General features: G+C 37.2%; 1 protein-coding gene and 1 pseudogene across 1 annotated transcript in view; one reads left to right on the top strand and one right to left on the bottom strand.

The window, feature by feature from the left end:
- Positions 1-21,677, bottom strand: part of WDR70 (WD repeat domain 70) — a 294,429-nt gene that overhangs the window by 185,575 nt on the left and 87,177 nt on the right. The window contains exon 8 of the mRNA XM_055325309.1: positions 20,680-20,833. Coding sequence (XP_055181284.1) covers positions 20,680-20,833 — 154 coding nt within the window. The remainder of the gene's footprint in view (positions 1-20,679; positions 20,834-21,677) is intronic.
- LOC129509672 (60S ribosomal protein L10a-like) lies at positions 9,711-13,538 on the top strand (annotated as a pseudogene).

The raw sequence follows: 21,677 nt of genomic DNA, 5'->3' as shown, positions 1-21,677 counted from the left end.
CAGCTTTGTCTAGAGGCATAAGTTACATTCATGGAAAATGCTATGCTGCACAAAAAGAGTGTCTGATTTTCTAGCAAGAACATCAGAATAGAAACCCTCTGCAAGAGAGTAAAGGGAAAATCATGGGGTAAAGGGGTAAGAAAACTGGAGAAAAATACCCTTTAAATCCATATTAAAAGTACTGCAAATACTTCTGAGGTACGCTGTGTGGAACCTACCAGAATCAACCTAAGAAAAGCACTGAGAACTAAAGATGGTGTGGACTACCCGCCAGGGTCCACACGGGTCCTTGGGTACATGCACATGGGGCAAACCCAGAATAGCATACAAATGCTTTGAAAATTAATACTGTAAGGAAAAACAGCTCATAGGAAGCAGATCAGGACTTACAGTCTAAAACTAATCAGACTGACTCTCAGCTGAAAAAGAAATCACACAGTCAAACAAACAAACAAACAAACAAACAAAAAAACCCAGCATTCCCCAGAGGTTTTGGACAGTGCTAAGAATATCGTAACACAATGTTCAAAATGTCAAAGATACAATCCAAAATTAATCATACAAAGGACCAGGAAAATCTAACCAGCTCCCAAGAAATAAGATAATAGATGCCAACCACAAAATGATCCAAATGTTGTAATTATCAGAAAAAGACTTAAAATCAATGTATATGGCCACCATGCGCAAGGAGAAAGCAAACACATTTGAAACAAATGTATAGACAGAAGTGCTCAGCAAAGAAAAACTATTAAAAAATGCAAAAGTGGTCATACTGAAAAATATAATAATGGAAATTTAAAAATCACTGGAAGGGCCCAATAGTAGAAAGGATATGTCAAAGGAAAAATTTAAAGAACCTGAAGGCAGATCAATAGAAATAATTCAGTCTAAACAACAGGAAAAAATGAGAAAAATCAAAGAGCTATGAGACAGTATCAAAAAATTTAGTACTCTGTAAGACTTAGAAGAAGAGAGACAGGTGCAGACAAATATTTAAAGAAATAATGGCTAAAAATCTCCTGTATATGGTGAAGGAGGTAAATTTACAGATTCAAGAATGCCAGAAAGGATGAACTGACTAAAAACAAAAATAATAAATAAAAAAAAATTTTGAAGCCTACACCTAGACACATATTAAATTATTAAAAGCCAAAGATATGGGGATCCCTGGGTGGCTCAGTGGTTTGGCACCTGCCTTTGGCCCAGGGTGCGATCCTGGAGTCCCGGGATTGAGTCCCACGTCAGGCTCCCTGCATGGAGCCTGCTACTCTCTCTGCCTGTGTCTCTGCCTCTCTCTCTCTCTCTCTCTCTCTCTCTCTCTATGTCTATCATGAATAAATAAATAAAATCTTAAAAAAAAGCCAAAGATAAAAAAATCCTAAATGCAAATAAAAAAAAAAAGAAAAAACACATTACATAACAACAACAAATATGGGAATTACTGCAGAGTACTCTTTAAAAATAGAGCCAGAAGACAGTGGACCCACATTTTTAAACTGCTAAAAGAAAAATACTGCCATATTAAATGTACAGAAAATATACTTTAGCAATGGAGGTGAAATAAACACATTGTGAAATGAAAGAAAATTAATAGATCTTGTCACCAATAAACCTGCTATAAAAGAAATGTTACAAAAAAATAAATGTTACAGACATTGAAAAAATTGATCATATATTTCATATGAAAATTCAAAAAATTAGCCAAGAAAATTCAAAAATTCTTTATTTCAAAAATACTTATCATAATGTTGGACACCTACCTCAAACCATACACAAAAATTAACTCCAAATGGATCACAGACATGAATGCAAAAGCTACAACTATAAAACTCTTAGAAGAAAACATAAGTGTAATTCTTCATGAGCATAGGTTAGGCAATGACACTAAAGGCACAAAACAAAGGAAAAAATAAACTGAGCTTCATCAAAATTTAAAACTTTTGCGCTTCAAAGCGCACCATCAAGAACATGAAAAGACAACCCAAAGAATGAGAAAATATTTGCAAACCATATATCTCATAGAGGACTAATATCCAGAATATATGAACTGTTAGAATTCAATAATAAAAAGACAACAAAATTTTAAAATGGGCAAGGATTTGAATAGACATTTCTCTAAAAGATTTACAAATGTCTAATATATAACACAAAAAGAAGTTCAACATAATTAACCAGAGAAATATAAATTAAAACCACAGAGACACTCTGCATCCTCTGAAATAGTTATTATTAAGAACAACAACAAAATAAAATCACAAGCATTGATAAGGATGTAGAAAAACTGGAACCTTCATACACTATTAGTGAGTATGTAAAATGCTACATACACTTTGGAAAACATTTTGTCAGTCTCTCAAAATGTTAAACACAGAGTTACCACAGGACCCAGAAATTCGACTCCTAAGTATACACCTAAGAGAAATGACAACATATGTCTGCACAAAAATTTGTAAATCAACGTTCATAGTAGTATTCATAATAGTAAAAAAGTGGTAACAGCATAAATGTCCATCAACTGAAGAGATAAATGTGGTATATCCATACAATAGAATATTATTTTTGCAATGAACAGAAATTAAATATTGACACATGCCACAACATGATTACTTTTTAAAACATTATGCTAAGTGAAAGGTCCACATATTGTATGATTCCATTTACATGAAATATCCAGAATAGACAGTAGCTAAGTAGTTGCATAGGGCTTCAAGGGGTGGTAGAGTTGGGGATGATGGCTAAGAGACAAATATTTTGTTTTGAAGAGACTACTTTTTAGGACAGTTTGAAGTTCAAGCCAATATTGAGAGGACGATACAGAGATTTATCATCTATCCCTTGGCCCCCACAGGCATAGCTTCCCCCTATTATCAATATTCTCACTACAGTGGTACATTTATTATAACTGACGAACCTACACTGACACATCATTATCATCCAATCTCCACAGTTTACATTAGGGTCACTCTTGATATTGTACATTCTATGGATTTGGACAATTTATAATAACATGTATCCATCATATATCATACAGACTTGTTTCATTGTCTTAAAAATTCCTAGTGCTCTGCCTAATCACCACTCTCTGCCCCTTTTTTCCTGGCAACCACTGATATTTTTACTATCTCCAGTAGCTTCTTTTGGGGAGGATACAAATGTTCTAAAATTGATTGTGGTGATGGCTGCATATTCCATGAATATACTAAAAACCACTGAATATATTAAAAACTACTGAAGATACACATTAATGGATGAATTTTATGGTATATGTATTCGATCTCAAAATTAAAAATTAAAAAAGAAAGTCTAAAATTAAGTTCCTCAAGTAAAAGGGAGATGGTAACAAAGAGAAACTTGGAATATAAGCAATGAAGGGAAACGAAAAGGTAACTATCTGAGTAAATGGAACAATATTTTTCACCTTTAACTTTTGATGAAAACAAAAATTATTATCACTGCCTGATGGGATTTTCAATGTATATAAATATAACACATACAACAACTATATGAGGACTGGAGGAAGAGCCTATGTGGTTGTGCAATTTCTATTTTTTACTTGAAATGGTAAAATAGTAATTCAAAGTAAATTATATAAAATTTAAAATACATTTTTATAGTTCCCTAAAGCCACCATTTAAAAAACTACAGAGACATAATTAAAATCTGACAGGTAAACAAAATGACATTCTAAAAATACTGATAGTGTAAAAGAAATCACAAAAGATGAAGCATATATATCAAAGAACAGAAAGAAGCAAAAATAATGAAATGGTAGAACTCCAGAAATGGTAGAAATCCAACAATACCAATAATTACACTAAACCTAAATGAGCTAAATACACCAATTAAAAGACAATGATTACCATTATACATTAAAAAGCAAGACCCCACAATACATTTCTTTCAAGAATCCAACTGAAAATATGATGACATACAAAGGTTAAAAATAAAGAATTGAAAAAGCTACAACAAGCATCTTGACTCAGAGCCTTGAACAGAGCAGCTTTTGCTGTTCTTTTTTCTGTATGGCTCCTTCTCAGATATCCATGTGGCTGGCTCCTTCATGGATCCTTCATCCAGGTCTCAGGCTGAATGCCACCCCCTCAGAGAGGCTGCCCTGACTATTCTATCTAAAAGCCCCTGTCACTCTCCATCCCCTTAACTGGCTTCATTTTTCTTCATAGCACTTACTACTCTCTGATTTTGCGATATATATTTTTGGATTTTTTCAATGTCTCCCCACTGGGAAATAAATTCTATGAGGGCTTCATCTAGTAAACACTCAATAAATGTTGCTGAATAAGTGAATACAGAAAGGAATATACCAAAAAAAACCAATAATTTTTAAAAAGTTCGAGTGGATATATTAATATCACACAAGGTTGACAACAGAACAAGAAAAATCACAAGAGATAAGGAGGGACATTATATAATGATAAAAGGATCAATTCACTAAAAAGACATAGCAATTATAAGTGTATATGCACTTATGAGGTGCCTAGGTGGCTCAGTTGGTTAAGCATTCAACTCTTGATTTTGGTTTAGGTCATGATCTCAGGGTTGTGAAGCTGGGCCCTGCATCAGGCTCCATGCTCAGCACGGAGTCTGCTTGAGATTTTCTCCATCCTCCTCTGCCCCTCCCCTTCACCTGTACACTCTCTAAATAAACAAACAAACATATAAAATCTTTTTAAAAAAAGAAAAGATAGGGACACCTGGGTGGCTCAGCAGTTGAGCATCTGTCTTCAGCTCAGGACATGATTCCACAGTCCCAGGATCGAGTCCCATATTGGGCTCCCTGCATGGAGCCTGCTTCTCCCTCTGCCTCTGTCTGCCTCTCTCTGTGTCTCTGATGAATAAATAAAATCTTAAAAAAAAAAAAAAGATCAGATAAAGCAAGTCTCTATAATTAAAGCATCCACCTCAAAATGTTAGGAATTAGAAAACTAGGAAAAGAAAAGGGAAAGAAAGCATAAGAATAGACATCAATGCTGAAAACAGAACTATAACAGAGAAATACAAATGAATGAGATAAAAAAAAAGTTCTCCAAAAAAAAAAAAAAATCAGTTAAATTGAAAAATTTCTAGCCAGACCAAGAAAAAAAGAGAAGACATAAATTTCCAATATCAGGAAAAAAGAGAAACTATATGAACAATGACTCTAAAGAAATATTACTAAAAATTCTATGTACATGAATTTGCTAATTTAGAGGAAATGGACAATTCCCTGAAAGTCACAAACTATAATAATTCAACCCAAGAACAATGAAATAACATGAACAGTCCTATACTTATTAAATAAATGGAATTCAGAGTTAAAATTTTTTGAAAAAAGGGAGAACTCCAGGCTGCACTGACAAATTCTACTAGGCATTTTTAAGGGATGCCATTTACAATGGCAAAAAAAAAAAATTAAGTATAAATTAAATAGGAGTTTAATGAAATCTGTTCAGGAGCTCTATGTTAAAAACTAGAAAACCTAAATAAAAGAAAAAAAAGAAGACCTAAATAAATGAGAGAGATACTGTTGCTGATGATTCCATATAATTAAGATGTCAATCTTCTACAAATGACCTTTAATATTTTTTAATTAAAAAAAATATTTTTTTCTGAGAAAGAGTGTGTGCTTGGTGGCGGGGGGGGGGGGGCAGGACAGGGCAGGGCAGAAGGAGAGAGAGGGAATCTTAAGCAGGCACCACACCCAGCACAGAGCCCCATTCAGGGCTCGATCTCACCACCCTGATATCATGACCTGAGCTGGAATCAAGAGTTGGACACTTAACTGACAGAGCCACTCGGGCAACTCCCTCCAAATGATCTTTAGATTCAAATAATTTCAAACAAAATCCTAGCAGGATTCTTTGTATGTATAGACAGGATAATTCTAAAATGTATGTGAAAAAATAAAGAAATTAAAACAGCCTAGTATCAAAACTACAATGAGATATCACCTCACACCTGCCAGAATAGCTAAAAATCAATAACTCAAGAAACAACAGATCTTGCCAAAGATTGGGATCCCTGCATGGCTCAGCAGTTTAGCGTCTGCCTTTGGCCTGGGGCATGATCCTGGAGACCTGGGATCAAGTCCCACGCCGGGCTCCCTGTGTGGAGCCTGCTTCTCCCTCTGCCTGTGTCTCTGCCTCTCTGTTTCTCTCTGTGTCTCTCATAAATAAATAAATGCATACATACATACATACATACATAAATCTTAAAAAAAAAAAAAGATCTTGCCAAAGATGAGGAGAAAAAGGAAAGCTTGTGTACTATTGGTGGGAATACAAACTGGTACAGCCACTGGGAAAAACAGTATGGAGGTTCGTCAGAAAGTTAAAAAATAGAACTACCCTATGATCCAGCAATCACACTACTGGGTATTTACCCAAAGAATACAAAAACACTAACTCAAAGGATTACATGCATCTCTATGTTTATAGACCCACTATTTATAATAGCCAAATTATGGAAGCAGCACAAGTGTATTGATAAATGTATTGATGTACTGATGTACAGATAAAGAAGAGGTGGTATATATACACAATGAATATTATTCAACCACAAAAAAAGAATGATGGGGCAGCCTGAGGGCTCAGCGGTTTAGCGCTGCCTTCAGCCCAGGGCGTGATCCTCGAGACCCAGGATCGAGTCCCATGTCGGGTTCCCTGCATGTAGCCTGCTTCCCCCTCTGCCTATGTCTCTGCCTCTCTCTCTCTCTCTCTCTCTCTCTCTCTCTCTCTCTCTCTCGAATAAATAAGTAAAATATTTTTTAAAAAAGAATGAAATTTTTGCCATTTGCAAGGACATGGATGGAGCTAGAGAGTACAATGCTAAGAGAAATAAGCCAGTCAGAGAAAGACAAATACCAAATGATTGCACTTATACGTGGAATTTAAGAAATGAAGCAAAAGAGGAAGAGAGAGAAAGAGAGAGAGCACAAGAAACCAAGAAAATAACTCTTAATTACAGAACAAACTGACGGTCCCCAGAGGGGAGGTGGGTGAAATAGGTGATAGGGATGAAGGAGTACACTTGTGATGAGCACCGGGTGATGTATTAAAATGTTGACTCACTATACTGTACACCTAAAACTAATAAATAACACTGTATGTTAACTAATCAGAATTAAAATAAAAACTTTTTTAAAAAACAAACTAAAACAGCCCAAACAATTTTAAACAAACAAGAAAGTTGGAGCACTCACATCACTAAATATTAAGATATACTAAAAAGAGGCAATAATCAAGGCAATATGGTATTAATGAAAGGATATACACATGGAACAGGACAGAGAATCTCTAAATAGCCTAAACTGCCTTGGTTTCCTCAGTCTTGCAGACCCCTCTACACCTGCATTCTCCCCCTCTGCCTAACTGAACTCCACCTCTACTAGCATCCCTGCCTGTAATCTAATGCACAGTCTGCTCATATCCCAGTTACGTCCTAGTTTACCATTTTCTTCTCCCACTCCCAGACTCAGGGATTCTACAAATGGATGCTGCTCAGTCCAGTCCTTAGAACTTCATTTCTTGCATTTTGTCCATGCAGCAACCCAACAACTCACCAAGACCAAGCAGGTCTTAAAGGCAAGCCCCAGAAAATAGGTCTTTTACAGATACTTGTTGGTTAGAGTTGAAATAGTATCTTGAAATATAAAGGATGTTTTTTAAGAGGACCAAATGAAAATGATCCCTATTACAGAAGATATTAAGATCAGAAGGACATGTGGGCACCACAGTTGTTGAGTACTTAGAATATGAACACAAATAGTAGGTTAAATTGTAAAAAATCTAAAAGACTGTGAATGTTGTTTCTTGTTTGTAAAGATAGGAGCATGACAAAGGCAATGGGAATGTTAAGTACCCTTGTGTTAAAACAGTGACCAAAATTAGTCATAACAAAAATCAAGTTCAACTAAGGATTCTTAAATGGATCTAAACAGATTCAGTACCATGGCTAACATTAGCGGAAAAAATTTTAAAGTGACACCTATTAAAGAACAGCCAGTGACTAAAACAGTTTTTCATCAAATAAACTAATTTTTCTTTCTCCCTTAGCTAAACATAGGCACTCCTGAGAAAAATCCCTTCCTTTATTTAACAGCCTTAACTGGAAATAGCTTAGAAGAATTAAGCATCCATTTGTTTCTCATAAATGTTATACTTTCCCTAAAGAGAGGATATTATTGGACCATGATCAATACTGGCTTCCTCTAAACACACACACACACACACACACACACACACACACACACACAGACTGGGGGGGCAATGTGTGCTGATTTGTACTCATCTGTATACACTCTTCTGTTTGCCACATGACAAAAACAGATGCTCTGATGCAGTGCCATGTGTAGTCACTGAATGATGTGAGGCTCTGTGACCCACCAAAACGAAAGTGCCCACATCTTTGGCATGGTTAGCTAACTGAGCCAACTCACACGATGAGATGAAATGCAGCAGAGGATACAGTGTGAACTTTGACCCAAAAGTTCTTCTTAAGCAGAGTCCATCCTTCAGCTGTTATGAATTACCAAAGATTCTGAAGTTTTCAACAAAATTTTGTGTGCATAAATTTTGCTGCAGAAAACATTCACAGGGCAGCCAGGGTGGCTCAATGGTTTAGCCCCGCCTTCAGCCCAGGGCATGATCCTGGAGACCCGGGATCGAGTCCCATGTCGGGCTCTCTACATAGAGCCTGCTTCTCCTTCTGCCTGTGTCTCTGCCTCCCCACCCTGTGTCTCTCATGAATAAATAAATTAAATCTTTAAAAAAAAAAAAGTTCACAGCTTTAATGCAGGAGATGACAAACTTTTTCTCTAAAGGGTCAGGTAATGAGCATTTTGAGCTTTGCGGACCACATGGTCTCTGCTGCCACTATTCAACTCTACCACTGCAGCACAAAAGCAGCCACAGAAAACAGTAAATGAACAGATGTAGGGGTTTCCAATAAAACTTTTATTTACAAAAACAGGGTGCAGGGATGTCTGGGTGGCTCACTGCTTGAGCTTTGGCTCAGGGTGTGGTCCCAGAGTCCCGGGATCAAGTCCCATACTGGGCTCCCTGCATGGAGCCTGCTTCTCCTCCCTCTGACTCTCTGTCTCTGTGTCTCTCATGAATAAGAAATAAAATCTTAAAAAAAAACAAAAAACAGGGTGCAGGCTGGATTTGGCCCATAGGCTGTAGTCTGCCAACCCCTGTGGTAATGAATCCACACTCTTAGTCATTTCCTTCTATGTGTCAAAGACTCTGAAGTCTAAGTTTTTCTAATTCCTGAACAATTTTAAAATCCATTTGAATACACTTAAGAAATATATTCATTCTGTGATCTACTCAACTCCAATGAATGACCTCTTCCAGCATATTTCAGTAGCCCCAACTATGGCTAACTCTGCCTTTACCACAGTTTCTTTTCTGAAATCATGAATTTCCAGTATTTATTGATTTAACAAATATTTTTTAGCTGATATGTTCTGGGCTCTAGATTTCCATTTACTGGTCACATAACCTATCTTAGAGTTCTTCAACTTTCTTTTCATTATCAACCACTCCTTAGGCATAAACCTGAGAATCTTTTATTTTACCTACAATGAACAATATTTATTCTGGAATAACTCCCTCCTCCTCATCAATGAGTTCCATTCAAACACCTGACTCCTGAAAGAGACTCAGAAACATCACACAAGCTCTTTTCTAGTTACTGCGGCACGAGCTACCATGAGCAGCAAAGTCTCCCATGACACCCTGTACGAGGTGGTACGGGAGGTCCTGCACGGGAACCAGTGCAAGTGCCAGAAGTTTCTGGAGACGGTGAAGCTGCAGATCAGCCTGAAGAACTATGACCCTCAGCAGGACAAATGCTTCTCAGGCACTGTCAGGCTTAAGTCCACCCCCCCACCCCAAGTTCTCCGTGTGGGTTTGGGGGGACCAGCAGCACTGTGATGAGGCCAAGGCAGTGGATATTCCCCACATGGACATTGAGGCACTAAAGAAACTCAACAAGAATAAAAAACTAGTCAAAGGGATCCCTGGGTGGCGCAGCGGTTTGGCGCCTGCCTTTGGCCCAGGGCGCGATCCTGGAGATCCGGGATCGAGTCCCACGTCGGGCTCCCCGTGCATGGAGCCTGCTTCTCCCTCTGCCTCTGTCTCTGCCTCTCTCTCTCTCTGTGACTATCATAAATAAATAAATTTAAAAAAAAAATAAATTCAATTTGAAAAAAAAAAAAAAAAACTAGTCAAGAAGTTGGCCAAGTATGATGCCGAAGTATGATGCCTTTTTGGCTTCAGAATCTCTGATCAAGGGCAGCCCCGGTGGCGCAGCGGTTTAGCGCTGCCTGCAGCCTGGGGTGTGATCTTGGAGACCCAGGATCGAGTCCCATATCGGGCTCCCTGCGTGGAGCCTGCTTCTCCCTCTGCCTATGTCTCTGCCTCTCTCTTTGCTCTCTCTGAATGAATAAATAAATAAATCTTTAAAAAAAAAAAAAAAGAATCTCTGATCAAGCAGATTCCCATGAATCCTGGGTCCAGGCCTGAATAAAGCTGGCAAGTTCCCTTCCTTGCTGACCCACAATGAGAATATGGTGGCCAAAGTGGATGAAGTGAAGTCCACCATCAAGTTCCAGATGAAGACGGTGCTATGTCTGGCAGTGGCTGTTGGACACATGAAGATGACAGGTGATGAGCTCGTGTACAACATCCACTTAACTGTCAATTTCCTAGTGTCACTGCTCAAGAAGAATTGGCAGAATGTCCGGGCTTTATACATCAAGAGCACCAAGGGCAAGCCCCAGGGCTTTATACATCAAGAGCACCAAGGGCAAGCCCCAGCGCCTTTACTAAGACACAGCTTAATAAATCCTAGTGCTACTGTAAAACATACACACACACACACAAACACACACACACACACACATACACACAAATATGTGGAATGATTGTCCCTTGAAATTTACATTCTTTAGCCCTAATGCTCCCATAGTTCTTCCTGTCATTTTTCTCTCACATGTCAGTAGGTAAACTCTTTACCATGGTATTGAAGGCTTCATTCCAGCATCTCCCAACACAAAATTAATGACCCTACCAGCAGATGGGGACACTTTCAGTTTCCTACCCAAGACCCACAACCTATAAACATATTTGGATGTGAGTCCTCTACAATCCTTCTGTTCCCAGTGTAAGTATATTGCCTCCTCCTCCTGAAAGCCAACTCCTGCTCCTCTGTATGAACACAATCACTACCACCTCCTCATGGACTTATATCATTACTTAGTATGTTTGGTTTTTGCAGAACTCTATTAGGTATCCAAACTGTGTAACAAATAAATCACCACAAACTTAACTAATAAACTGGAAGTGGTCTAAGACATTAACAGTTTTGGAAGTCAGAAGTCCAGCACAAAGTAGCTGGATTCTTTGCTTAGAGTCTCACAGACTGAAATCAGGATCAGATAGGACTCCATTCCTTCCTCTATCAAGGCTGGGGGAGAACACTCTGCTTCCAAGCTCACTCAGGTCACTGGAAGAATCCAGCTTCCTTGCAGTTATAGGACTGAGATGCCCATTTCCTTGCTGCCAGCTGGAGGGGGCTCTCAGTGTTTAGAAGCTGTGTGCCTACCTTGCTGCATGGATTCCTCCATTTTCAAAGCCAACAAATGAGAAGTTTTCTCATGTTGAATCTAAATTAGACAAAAGCCATGTCTGCAAATCTTTACAAGATAATCCCCTCTTTATCTATAACCCCTGTTAAAATGGCTAAAGAGCAATATCCTTAAGCTTCTTAGAGGTTACCTGGTTTGATTGAGAAAATTTGTGAAGCATACATTCATTACTTGAAAAACCCTTCAGTATAACTGAATAATCTGAGGTTTTAGCAAAAGGACAGATGTACACCCTTGGTTTCTTCTCTGAACCACACTTTCAGAAGCAATTTCATATTTTAACCATATCTGCTGCCTGGACAGGCTCAAAATTAACTAAATCATCTAGTCCTGGTTCCCTTTTAATAAAAATTCTTTCAATTTAACTTTATTCTCTCATATTTTACTATAAGTAGTAAGAAGAAATCAGGCAGTACCCTCAACACTTTGCTCAGAAACTGCCATAGCTACATATCCAACTTCATGACCCAAGTTCTGCTTACAACTTCATTTTTTTTTAATTTTTTTTTTTATTTATTTATGATAGTCACACACAGAATGAGAGAGAGAGGCAGATACACAGGCAGAGGGAGAAGCAGGCTCCATGCACCGGGAACCCGACGTGGGATTCGATCCCGGGTCTCCAGGATCGCGCCCTGGGCCAAAGGCAGGCGCCAAACCACTGCGCCACCCAGGGATCCCTGCTTACAACTTCAAAGCCAACAACAAGAGACACTCCTTCAAGTCAAATCCCTCCCACACTTCAAATCTCTTTTGCCATGAATAATTCAGTCCCTTTAATGGCCCACCTGATTAGCTCGATCCAATGAAGATAATCTTCCTTTCTTAACCATTCCGTATAATATAACCTAATCGTAGGAGTGTTGCATCCTGCTTACAGTTCACATCCACACTCAGGGGGAAGAACAGAGAATCTTGGGGACCATCTTAGAATTCTGCCTACAACCAGGACTATGAGTGTAGCAATTCTGAAACTACTTTCTATGTATAGTAGAAATGAATAAATGAATGAAAGTAGTGGTGATGCTGGAAGTCAAACTTCTCACTGCTGAAGTAGTGAAATACAAACATGGAATGGAAAAAGCCTAGGAAGTTAGATTAGAATTACTAGATGTATCAGTGTGAACTCATGATTTTACACAGACACATGTATACATACACATATATACGTATACATATACACACATATACATATATATATATATATATATATATATATATATAGTGTTGGTTGATCTCCCATTTCAGCTCTCTCTTCTGAAACAGTCTAGAAGCAATTACATCCCAGCATTAGTGAACATACCAAGTGCCCAGATCCAGATTTGTAAACAGAATTCCGTAATAAAAGGACACATGGGTCAATGGAGAAATGGGTAACATCAGAGCAGGAAAAGTACAAGGAGAGCAGGAACATTTTGTTGTACCAGAATATAAGAAATTATCCCCAAAGTGATGGGGATATGTCAAAAGGACAGAAACCAGTGTCCGAGAGTTTCTCTTAGATAAAAAGCTCTGAAAATATTCAAAAATTGGAAAGAAACACAATGTACTTCCAATCATTGCACTTTGTGGGGTTTACATTTGTGGTTAAAATCATCACTTAAAACTGCTTATGGGGCAGCCCCGGTGGCGCAGCGGTTTAGTGCCACCTACAGCCTGGGGTGTGATCCTGGAGACCCGGGATCGAGTCCCACATCGGACTTCCTGCATGGGGCCTGCTTCTCCCTCTGCCTGTGTCTCTGCCTCTCTCGCTCTCTCTGAATGAATAAATAAATAAATCTTTAAAAAAAAAAAACTGCTTATGGAAACAAAAATGTACCTAGAATTCACAGTTTAAAATGTTTTATTTCTTAGGAAACTGGATTTACCATTAAAAGGATATGACTAATCTGTTTCATCTCCAAATTCAAAATAGTAAATTTTTGGAGTGGCTGGATATTAGAATAACTACGTGTACTATTCAAATATAAATAAGGCTATTTGAAAACATGTTCTTCCTGTAATTATTTATAAAGCTCCTAATTTCCATAACTACAGTACATTCATGGAAAAATTGTCCAGTTAAAGGTCTAAGGATTCTAGGGTCCCCTGAGCTTGTCCTCTCCCAATTTAATCATTTAGTTAAGAAAGAAATGTAACAGAATTGTTTTGATGTTGAAAAGGGTTGAAGACAATCCAAAGAAAATGTACTTAATATCAACTCTAGATGAATTGATAATAGGAATTTTAATAAATGAAATTATAAAATTACAATCACAGACATTCACTTAATCTATGAAAACACGTTTTAATTTAACTTCATAGTGATTTGTTATAGAGTTTTGATGGATAGGACTACTTCTCAATCAAGAATAGAAATTTAATATAGTCACACATTTGTGGGCTCTAGGCCAAAGAGCCCCATCTGAATCTCAGGCAGTGTGTGTGTAAGATTTCAAAGTAAGAAAGAAAAACACCCTCTGATTTGGAAGTAATGTACCAATATTGTGGTTTAGAATAAATGAGTTTTAGATGACAATATAACTACAGATTTTAAAGTATGTTTTTGAACGGTTTAAAAGTTGATTCCTGCTTATCCCTGTCCTACTTTCCTAATGTTAAAAAAAAGAGAGAGACAATAAGCTGAAAATGGAGTCACTTATGCTAAGCCCATAGCACCAAAAAGAAATTTAATACCTAACCTATGTACAGTTTTCAAACTCCCCCAGGAATGTAATCTTAACTGGTCAATCTGGAATTTCCTAATCAGCACCAGTGAGGTAATCCAACCAAAAGACCCTTTTGTACACCAAAGGAAGGTATAATCCTGGTGGAATAATCCTTTTTTCTATTTTTAAGTTCCTTGTCCCATCCTCTCTCTGCCTTTAAATACACTGCATTTTGTACAGCTCCTCATAATTTCTATTTGCTAGATGAGATACTATCCAATTCATAAATCATTGAATAAAGATAATTTAGATCTTCAAATTTACTCAACTGGATTTTTGTCGAATTTAATACTACTCACCTAAACCTAAAGAAGTAAGGTCCTATTTTCCCCAGATAAAATAATCAATAATACCATGAACTCCAGACCAAGGATCTTCATATTTTAAAAAAGCAGCCCAACCTAATTTTCAAAGGATATCTTATGAAAAACTCCAACACATAAAACAGACAAAACTGGAACTCCAATTTTGGAATTTCCTTCCTGAAATGGAAGGCCCCTTGACCCTCACTCCTATTCTGAGGCCTCTCCTTCCACCTTACTGCAGCCCCTGAAGCACCTGCACAAAATCCCAAGACTGTAAAACATGCAAAACATGGATCCAAGCAATAACTGATGTAAAGGTCCTGGTATGATCAGAAAAACATTTTTTCAGATGAGTAAGGAAAATATAGATGTACAGAAATTTGAAATGTTATTAGTTATGATTGATTATATTTGGGTAGTAGAATTATGAACAATATTTTTCCCATATTTTCTACGGTTCACAGGAATTACTGTTAGAAACTCAATAAACTTAGGATGGCTCAGTGGTTGAGTATCTGCCTTTGTTTGGGTCATGTCATGGTCCTGGGGTCAAGTCCCACTTCAGGCTACCGATAGGGAGCCTGCTTCTCCGTCTGCCTATATCTCTCCTCTCTCTCTGTGTCTCTCATGAATGAATAAAATCTTAAATAAATAAATAAACTTCATTTTTTTAAGGTATAAGTACACTGTCCCTATAATGCACTCGGTTGTATATTAACAGAAAAAAATTTCTGTATGAGTACACTTAAAAATATACTAGAATGATGTAAAGATTAGAGATACATATCTAACAATTTAACAATTAGAGAGGGCTTTTTATATTTGAAGTATACAATATTTTAATCACAATAGATCAAATATATTTGTTTCCTTTACTGTCCTATTCATTGGCAATTTCCAGTAAAGTCACAAGTTACTACTTACTTCTGGAATCAGAAAAGAGGTTAAAAAGTTAAGGGAAAAAAGTGTCCCATGAAATCTACTATTTTCAAATAATAATTCTTGCATTTCCAAAACCCATTAGTCAAGCCAAAGACTGCAATTAAGATATCAGTAACATTTCCTAGACAAGTAAATAGTCAATTAATTACATTTGCTTCTGGGAAATGTAGGAAGTAAATATTAACTAAGATTTTGAAATCAAAATGGAGATATTAGGCAAGTGGGGGAAGTTACAGTAGACAGCTACATTATATAGTAGTTTTCTACATATTGGTAACTAAATTTTTTCCCAGTTTTATTGAGAAATAATTGGCATACATCACTGTATTAGTTTAAAGGATAACATGATAACAGGATTTACAAATATTGTGAATTGATTATCGCAATAGATTCAGCTAACAACCTTTATCTCATACAGATATGATATAAAGAAAAAAAAGTAAACAAACAAAAAAGTTTTCCTTGTAATGAGAACTCTTAGGATTTACCCTCCTTAACAATGTTCCTGTATGTCACACAGTGTTAACTGAGTCATAGTGTTGTATGTTATGCACCTATTTTACCCCTACTACTTATTTATCTTGTAACTAGAAATTTGTACCTTTTGACTACTCTCCTCCAATTCCCTTATTTCCCACCTCCTGCCTCTGGTAACCACATGTCTGATCTCCTTCTCTGTGAGTCTGTGGTTTGTTGCAGCGGGGAGGGAGGGGTTGTTCGGTTTTATTTTCTTTTTCAGATTCCACATATAAATGAAATCATACAGTATTTCTCTTTCTCTGACATTTCATTTAGCATAATGCCTTCAAGATCCACCCACGTTGTTGCAAATGGTAGGATTTCCTGATCTTTTATGGCCGAATAATACTCAGATATATCACAACTTCTTTATCCATTTATCCATCAAAGGACTCTCAGGTGTTTCCATGTATTGGCAATTGCAAATGATGCTGCTATGAACATGGAGGTGCAAATATCTTTTCAAGTTCATGTTTTCATTTCCTTTGGATATAGTCCCAGAAGGGGAATTGTTGAACCATATGATAGCTCTATTTCTAATTTTTTGAGGATCCTCCATCCTATTTTCCACAGTGACTGCACCAATTTACGTTCCCACCAACAGTGCATGAGGTTTCCTTGTACTCCACATCTACCAGCGTTTGTTATCCTCTTGTCTTTTTGATACTGGCCATTGTTAACAGGCTGATGGGATATTTCACTATGGTTTTAATTTGCATTTCCCTAACAACTAGTAATGTTGAGCATCTTTTCAAGTACCTGTTGGCCTTTGGTACATCTTCCTTGGAAAATGTCTATTCAGGTCCTTTGCCCATTTTTTAATTGGGTTTGCTTTGTTTTGCTATTGAGTTATAGGAGTTCTTTACAAATTTTGGATTTTAACCCCTTATCATACATATGGTTTGCAATTAGGCATAAAAAGAACAAATCTCAACATAATAAAGATCATGCATGACAAACTCACAGCCAACATCATACTCAATGGTGAAAGATTGAAAGCCTTTCCTCTAAGATCAGGAATGAGACAAGGGTACCCACTCTCATTACTACTATTCAAGATAGTACTGGAAATCAAAACTAGAACAATCAGGCAAGAAAAGAAATAAAAGATACCAGAATTGGAAAGTAAGAGGTGAAATTCTATTTGCAGATGACATTATTCTAACTACAGAAAATCCTAAAAACTCATCAAAAAAACTCTTAGGTCTAATAACAAATTCAGAGAAGTTACAGGACAGAAAATTAACATTTTAAAAAAATCAATAGGTTTCCATATACTAACAATGAATTTTCTGAAAAAGAATTAAAGAAACTAATCCTATTTATAATAGCATCAAAAACAATTAAATAATTAAGAATAAATTTAACCAAGGAGGTAAAAAATAACTATGATAACTCAATATTTTAATTTCCTATGTTTCTACAGATTTGTTTATCCATCCTTGTCCTACTTTCCTAATCATCTTATTATATGTACTATAAGTCTGAGATTGCAGAAGTAGCCAGAAACAAAACTAACCAGATTCCTTTCTTCTTGAAATTTTCTTGGCTAAAACCTAAATCCAAAAAGTTGTAGTCTTCTTATAATGTAAGAAGCCCTGAGTGGCTGAAATAATTAAGAAGAGCTTAGACTGGCAAAAACTTCTCTTCCTCAGACTTTTTAAGAAATACTGATGGGACGTCTGGGTGGCTCAGCAGTTGAGCGCCTGCCTTCGGCCTAGGGTGTGATCCTAGGGTCCCAGGATGTAGTCCCACATCGGGCTCCCTGGATGGAGCCTGCTTCTCCCTCTGCCTATGTCTGTGCCCCTCTCTCTCTGTGTCTCTCATGAATAAATAAAATCTTAAAAGAGAAAGAAAGAAAGAAAGAAAGAAAGAAAGAAAGAAAGAAGAAAGAAAGAAAGAAAGAAAGAAAGAGAGAGAAAGAAAGAAAGTTGATGGTTAAGCATAAGCTAAAAAGAGAATAAATTAAATACAAGTTTTTAAAGGTTTCATTTCCACAAACCAGTTGCTTAAATAAAGTTTGGGATTCCCAAAAGCTTCAAATAAAGCAGATGAAAGCAGAATTAAGTTTAAGACAGGGAGAGTGATCTAGAGACCTATCTGCTTTCCTTCCTTACCACCATCACTCTCACATCATCTTTGGTGGAATCCTAGTGGCAATGATTTTAAAGAGAAGGGAATGAGAAATTCTAGTAAAATACATGAAAAAAAAAAAAAAACTACTAAAGCTACCATTGCAATCTAATTGTATGCTTAAATTATATATGAATTCTGTTTGAATCATCTAACACTGGGCACTTAAGAAACAATTAGTCAAAAAATGCATGAGACTATGATCCTCATTAGGGCTGAGAGGCACTTTACTTGGTTTCAATAAAGGGCAGTTTGAAACATAGTATATTAATTTATTCCAACAGCTCAAACAGAACATGTAGATTATAGTCAATTCTCATTACTTGCAGTAGTATAGTCTATAAAGTTCTTAAGCACTGAATTATCAAAATATAGGGTTGGGTTCATGCAAGCTTCCAGTCACATTTTCTTCAACCAATCAATACATAATTTTGTTTATGTTTTTGTTTAAGGACCTTATTTAATATATATACCTGATTCATTAACATTGAACTCATAGCCAACAGCACTGTAAGTCATGCCTGAATGAAGCTTGCCTAACATATATATTTTCTCTGCAAGACACACCATGGACTTCTAACACAGAGGAACATTAGACAGTGCTACAGCAATTCAGCACTTACCTGGGGGCCATTTTAAACAGCAAATCACCAACAAAAGGCTCACAAATAAGAAAAACATAGTACTACATAGACCTCTAAAAGGACACTTGATTACAACGTGAGAGTTGAAACAAGAAGAAAGCATTAGCTTTATCTTTTCCTTTTTTTTTTTTTTTTTCTGCTCTATGCAAGTACATGTCTCTGCAAATGACCACAAAAAGGCCGTGTATTGACTTTGGGGTTATAAAAAATTTTTAGCAAATACAGAAACCACAAATAATAAGGATCCACTGTATTTTCTTAGACAATCAAATCTATGAGACTTTGATATAGGTATAAACCTTGATTATTAGTGTTTTAGAATAAGGTACTAGGACAGGAAAAGAGTGAGTAAAAATCAGAATTAAAATTGAGGCTCAAAGGGTACCTGGATGGCTCAGTGGTTGAACATCTGTCTTCAGCTCAGGGCGTGATCCCGGGGTCCTGGGATCAAGTCCCACATCGGGTTGCCCCCAGGGAGCCTGCTTCTCCCTCTGCCTGTGTCTCTGCCTCTCTCTCTCTCTCTCTCTCTCTCTCTCTCTCTCTCTCTGTCTCTGTCTCTCCTGAATAAATACATAAAATCTTTAAAAATAAAAAAATAAAAAATAAAATATAATTGAGGCTCAAAATTCTGCACCAACCATATCCACTGACACTGTAATATATCTGTGGTAGGTTGTATTATTGTTGCCAATCCATCACTTCTCCTATATCCTCAACTTTTGGCATGTGATACTGCAGTTACTCTCACTAAAGACCTGGGCAATTTCTCCAGTTACCCATGGTCATGTGATTTGCTCTAGCCAATGGAATGTCTATGGACATATGAGCAAAGTCCTGAAATGTGCTTCTAGAGTTGAGGCTCCTTCTTGTGTTTCTGCCATCACCATGAGAAAAACATGCCCTTGGGCATTTCACTTGTACAAGGAGGAACAGAGACACATGGAACAGACCTAGACATTAGTTGTATCTTGGAGCCAAGCCCAGACATCTCACAGATATGTTACCCATTATAAATAATCCATTAAGTTTGATAGCATGTATGCAGCTATAGTTAATTGATATTTAATATAATTTTAAAATATTCTCATTTAAAAATCTTTATATAAAACCTTTATATAAAAGATCCTCTTTTTGTTCTTGTCCTAAAGCTTAGTATATAGTAGATTTGTAGTATGTTGTTTCCAAAGAAGGCTGCACCCGTATCTCCCATCCCATAGGATCTTTGACAATGCAATCTTGTCATTCATCCACCAAATGGTGAAATCTATCTCTTGTCTCCCCAAATTTGAGTTGGCCCTACGATGCTACATAAAGACTTGAAGCCAGACCTTATAAAATCTGAAGTATCCATGTTCATCCTTCATGGAACCAGTCATCCAGCAAGAAGTCAAACCACACTAAGCCCACCACACTATCAGAAAGCCCAAGCTAGACACCTGGAAAGAGAAAATGGGAGCGAGAGAGAGCATGCACATAAGTATGCACATGCACATAGTGGGGAAGGGGGAGGGCTGGAAACAGGAGAGACAGCAAGGGATAGAGCACCAACTATAAATCATCTGAGTGAGGCACTTTCAACATTAAAACCATCCTAATGCCCCAGCTGACACTACATGAAGCATAAGAACTTCTTGGTCGATCCACAGAATTGTGAGAAATGATACATTCTTTAAAACAAAGCATTAACTTTTAGGGTAAATCATAGCAACTCAAATAAGTTGTTAATAAATGTGTGCTGAATTAATTAAATTCAGTAAAATATGCTGTTTAATCCTTACCTTGGTGTTTGCCATGTCCACAATATACTGGTCTCCCTTTATACATTCCATTACTTCAAAACCATCTCTGTCAATCACTTTGGCCTGAGAGCTTCCAGATACAACAAGAATCATGTCTCCTGTGTTACTATACTGCAATGACTTGATCTGATGGCTATGTAAAAGAAAAAAGAAAAAAATTATGTCTTAATGGGCATGTTTACACTTTCAAGACATTAAGCACTGCCAGAAAAAAGTCACAACTGCACAAATTGATAATTCTTCAAAATCAAGATCATCAACCACAAATGGGCCCTCAACAACAGGGGCTATCCTGTTAGTACCTTCCTCCCACTCTGCATAGCATCTATTAAAAATATCTACTTATCTTAAATCTTCAACCCAATCAACTCTCCTTCTTTCAGTTGTTGATTTGTCTGGCTCCTTCCCCAAACCAACAAACAACAACTGCCTCAATTTCCTCCCACTATGTCATAAACTTATCTACATCTGAACACCTCTCTTCCTCCTCCTCTTTCATTACAATGGTGGATATAGACCTCTTCCTGCCCAAGGCAAATCTAAGACCTATATTCTGGATTCCATCCTTTCCAGTCTCCTCAGGAACTTCTACTAATTATCCTCTCTCCTCCCCTTCACAGCTAAGTGTTTGAATAAGTTTTCATCATCTCCTTCATTTCTCTAGTACTACAGAATCTTTGCACACTTACCACCCTGCTCATTCCTCCAACTTCCAGGATTTGGTCTGCTGATGGCTAACAAATGAACTCCCTTATACAAGATTATGTTACCATTCCAAAGCAGCCCACATTCAATGCCTGGCCAATGTGCAGTAAAATGGCCCAGCCCTCTGCTTCAGGCTGGGATCCACGGGAAGAATTATACTAGCTTGAGATCTCCCCATGGGAACAGCTGAGGCTGCTTCTGCAACTATAGGAAAATATAATTACTGTGCCTTCCTAAGAGTATTTTCCTTGCATCTTCTCTCTCAGGATCCA

This window comes from Nyctereutes procyonoides, unplaced genomic scaffold, assembly GCF_905146905.1.
Source record: "Nyctereutes procyonoides isolate TBG_1078 unplaced genomic scaffold, NYPRO_anot_genome, whole genome shotgun sequence".
Classification (NCBI taxonomy): domain Eukaryota; kingdom Metazoa; phylum Chordata; class Mammalia; order Carnivora; family Canidae; genus Nyctereutes; species Nyctereutes procyonoides.
This window is presented reverse-complemented; position numbering and strand designations above follow the sequence as displayed.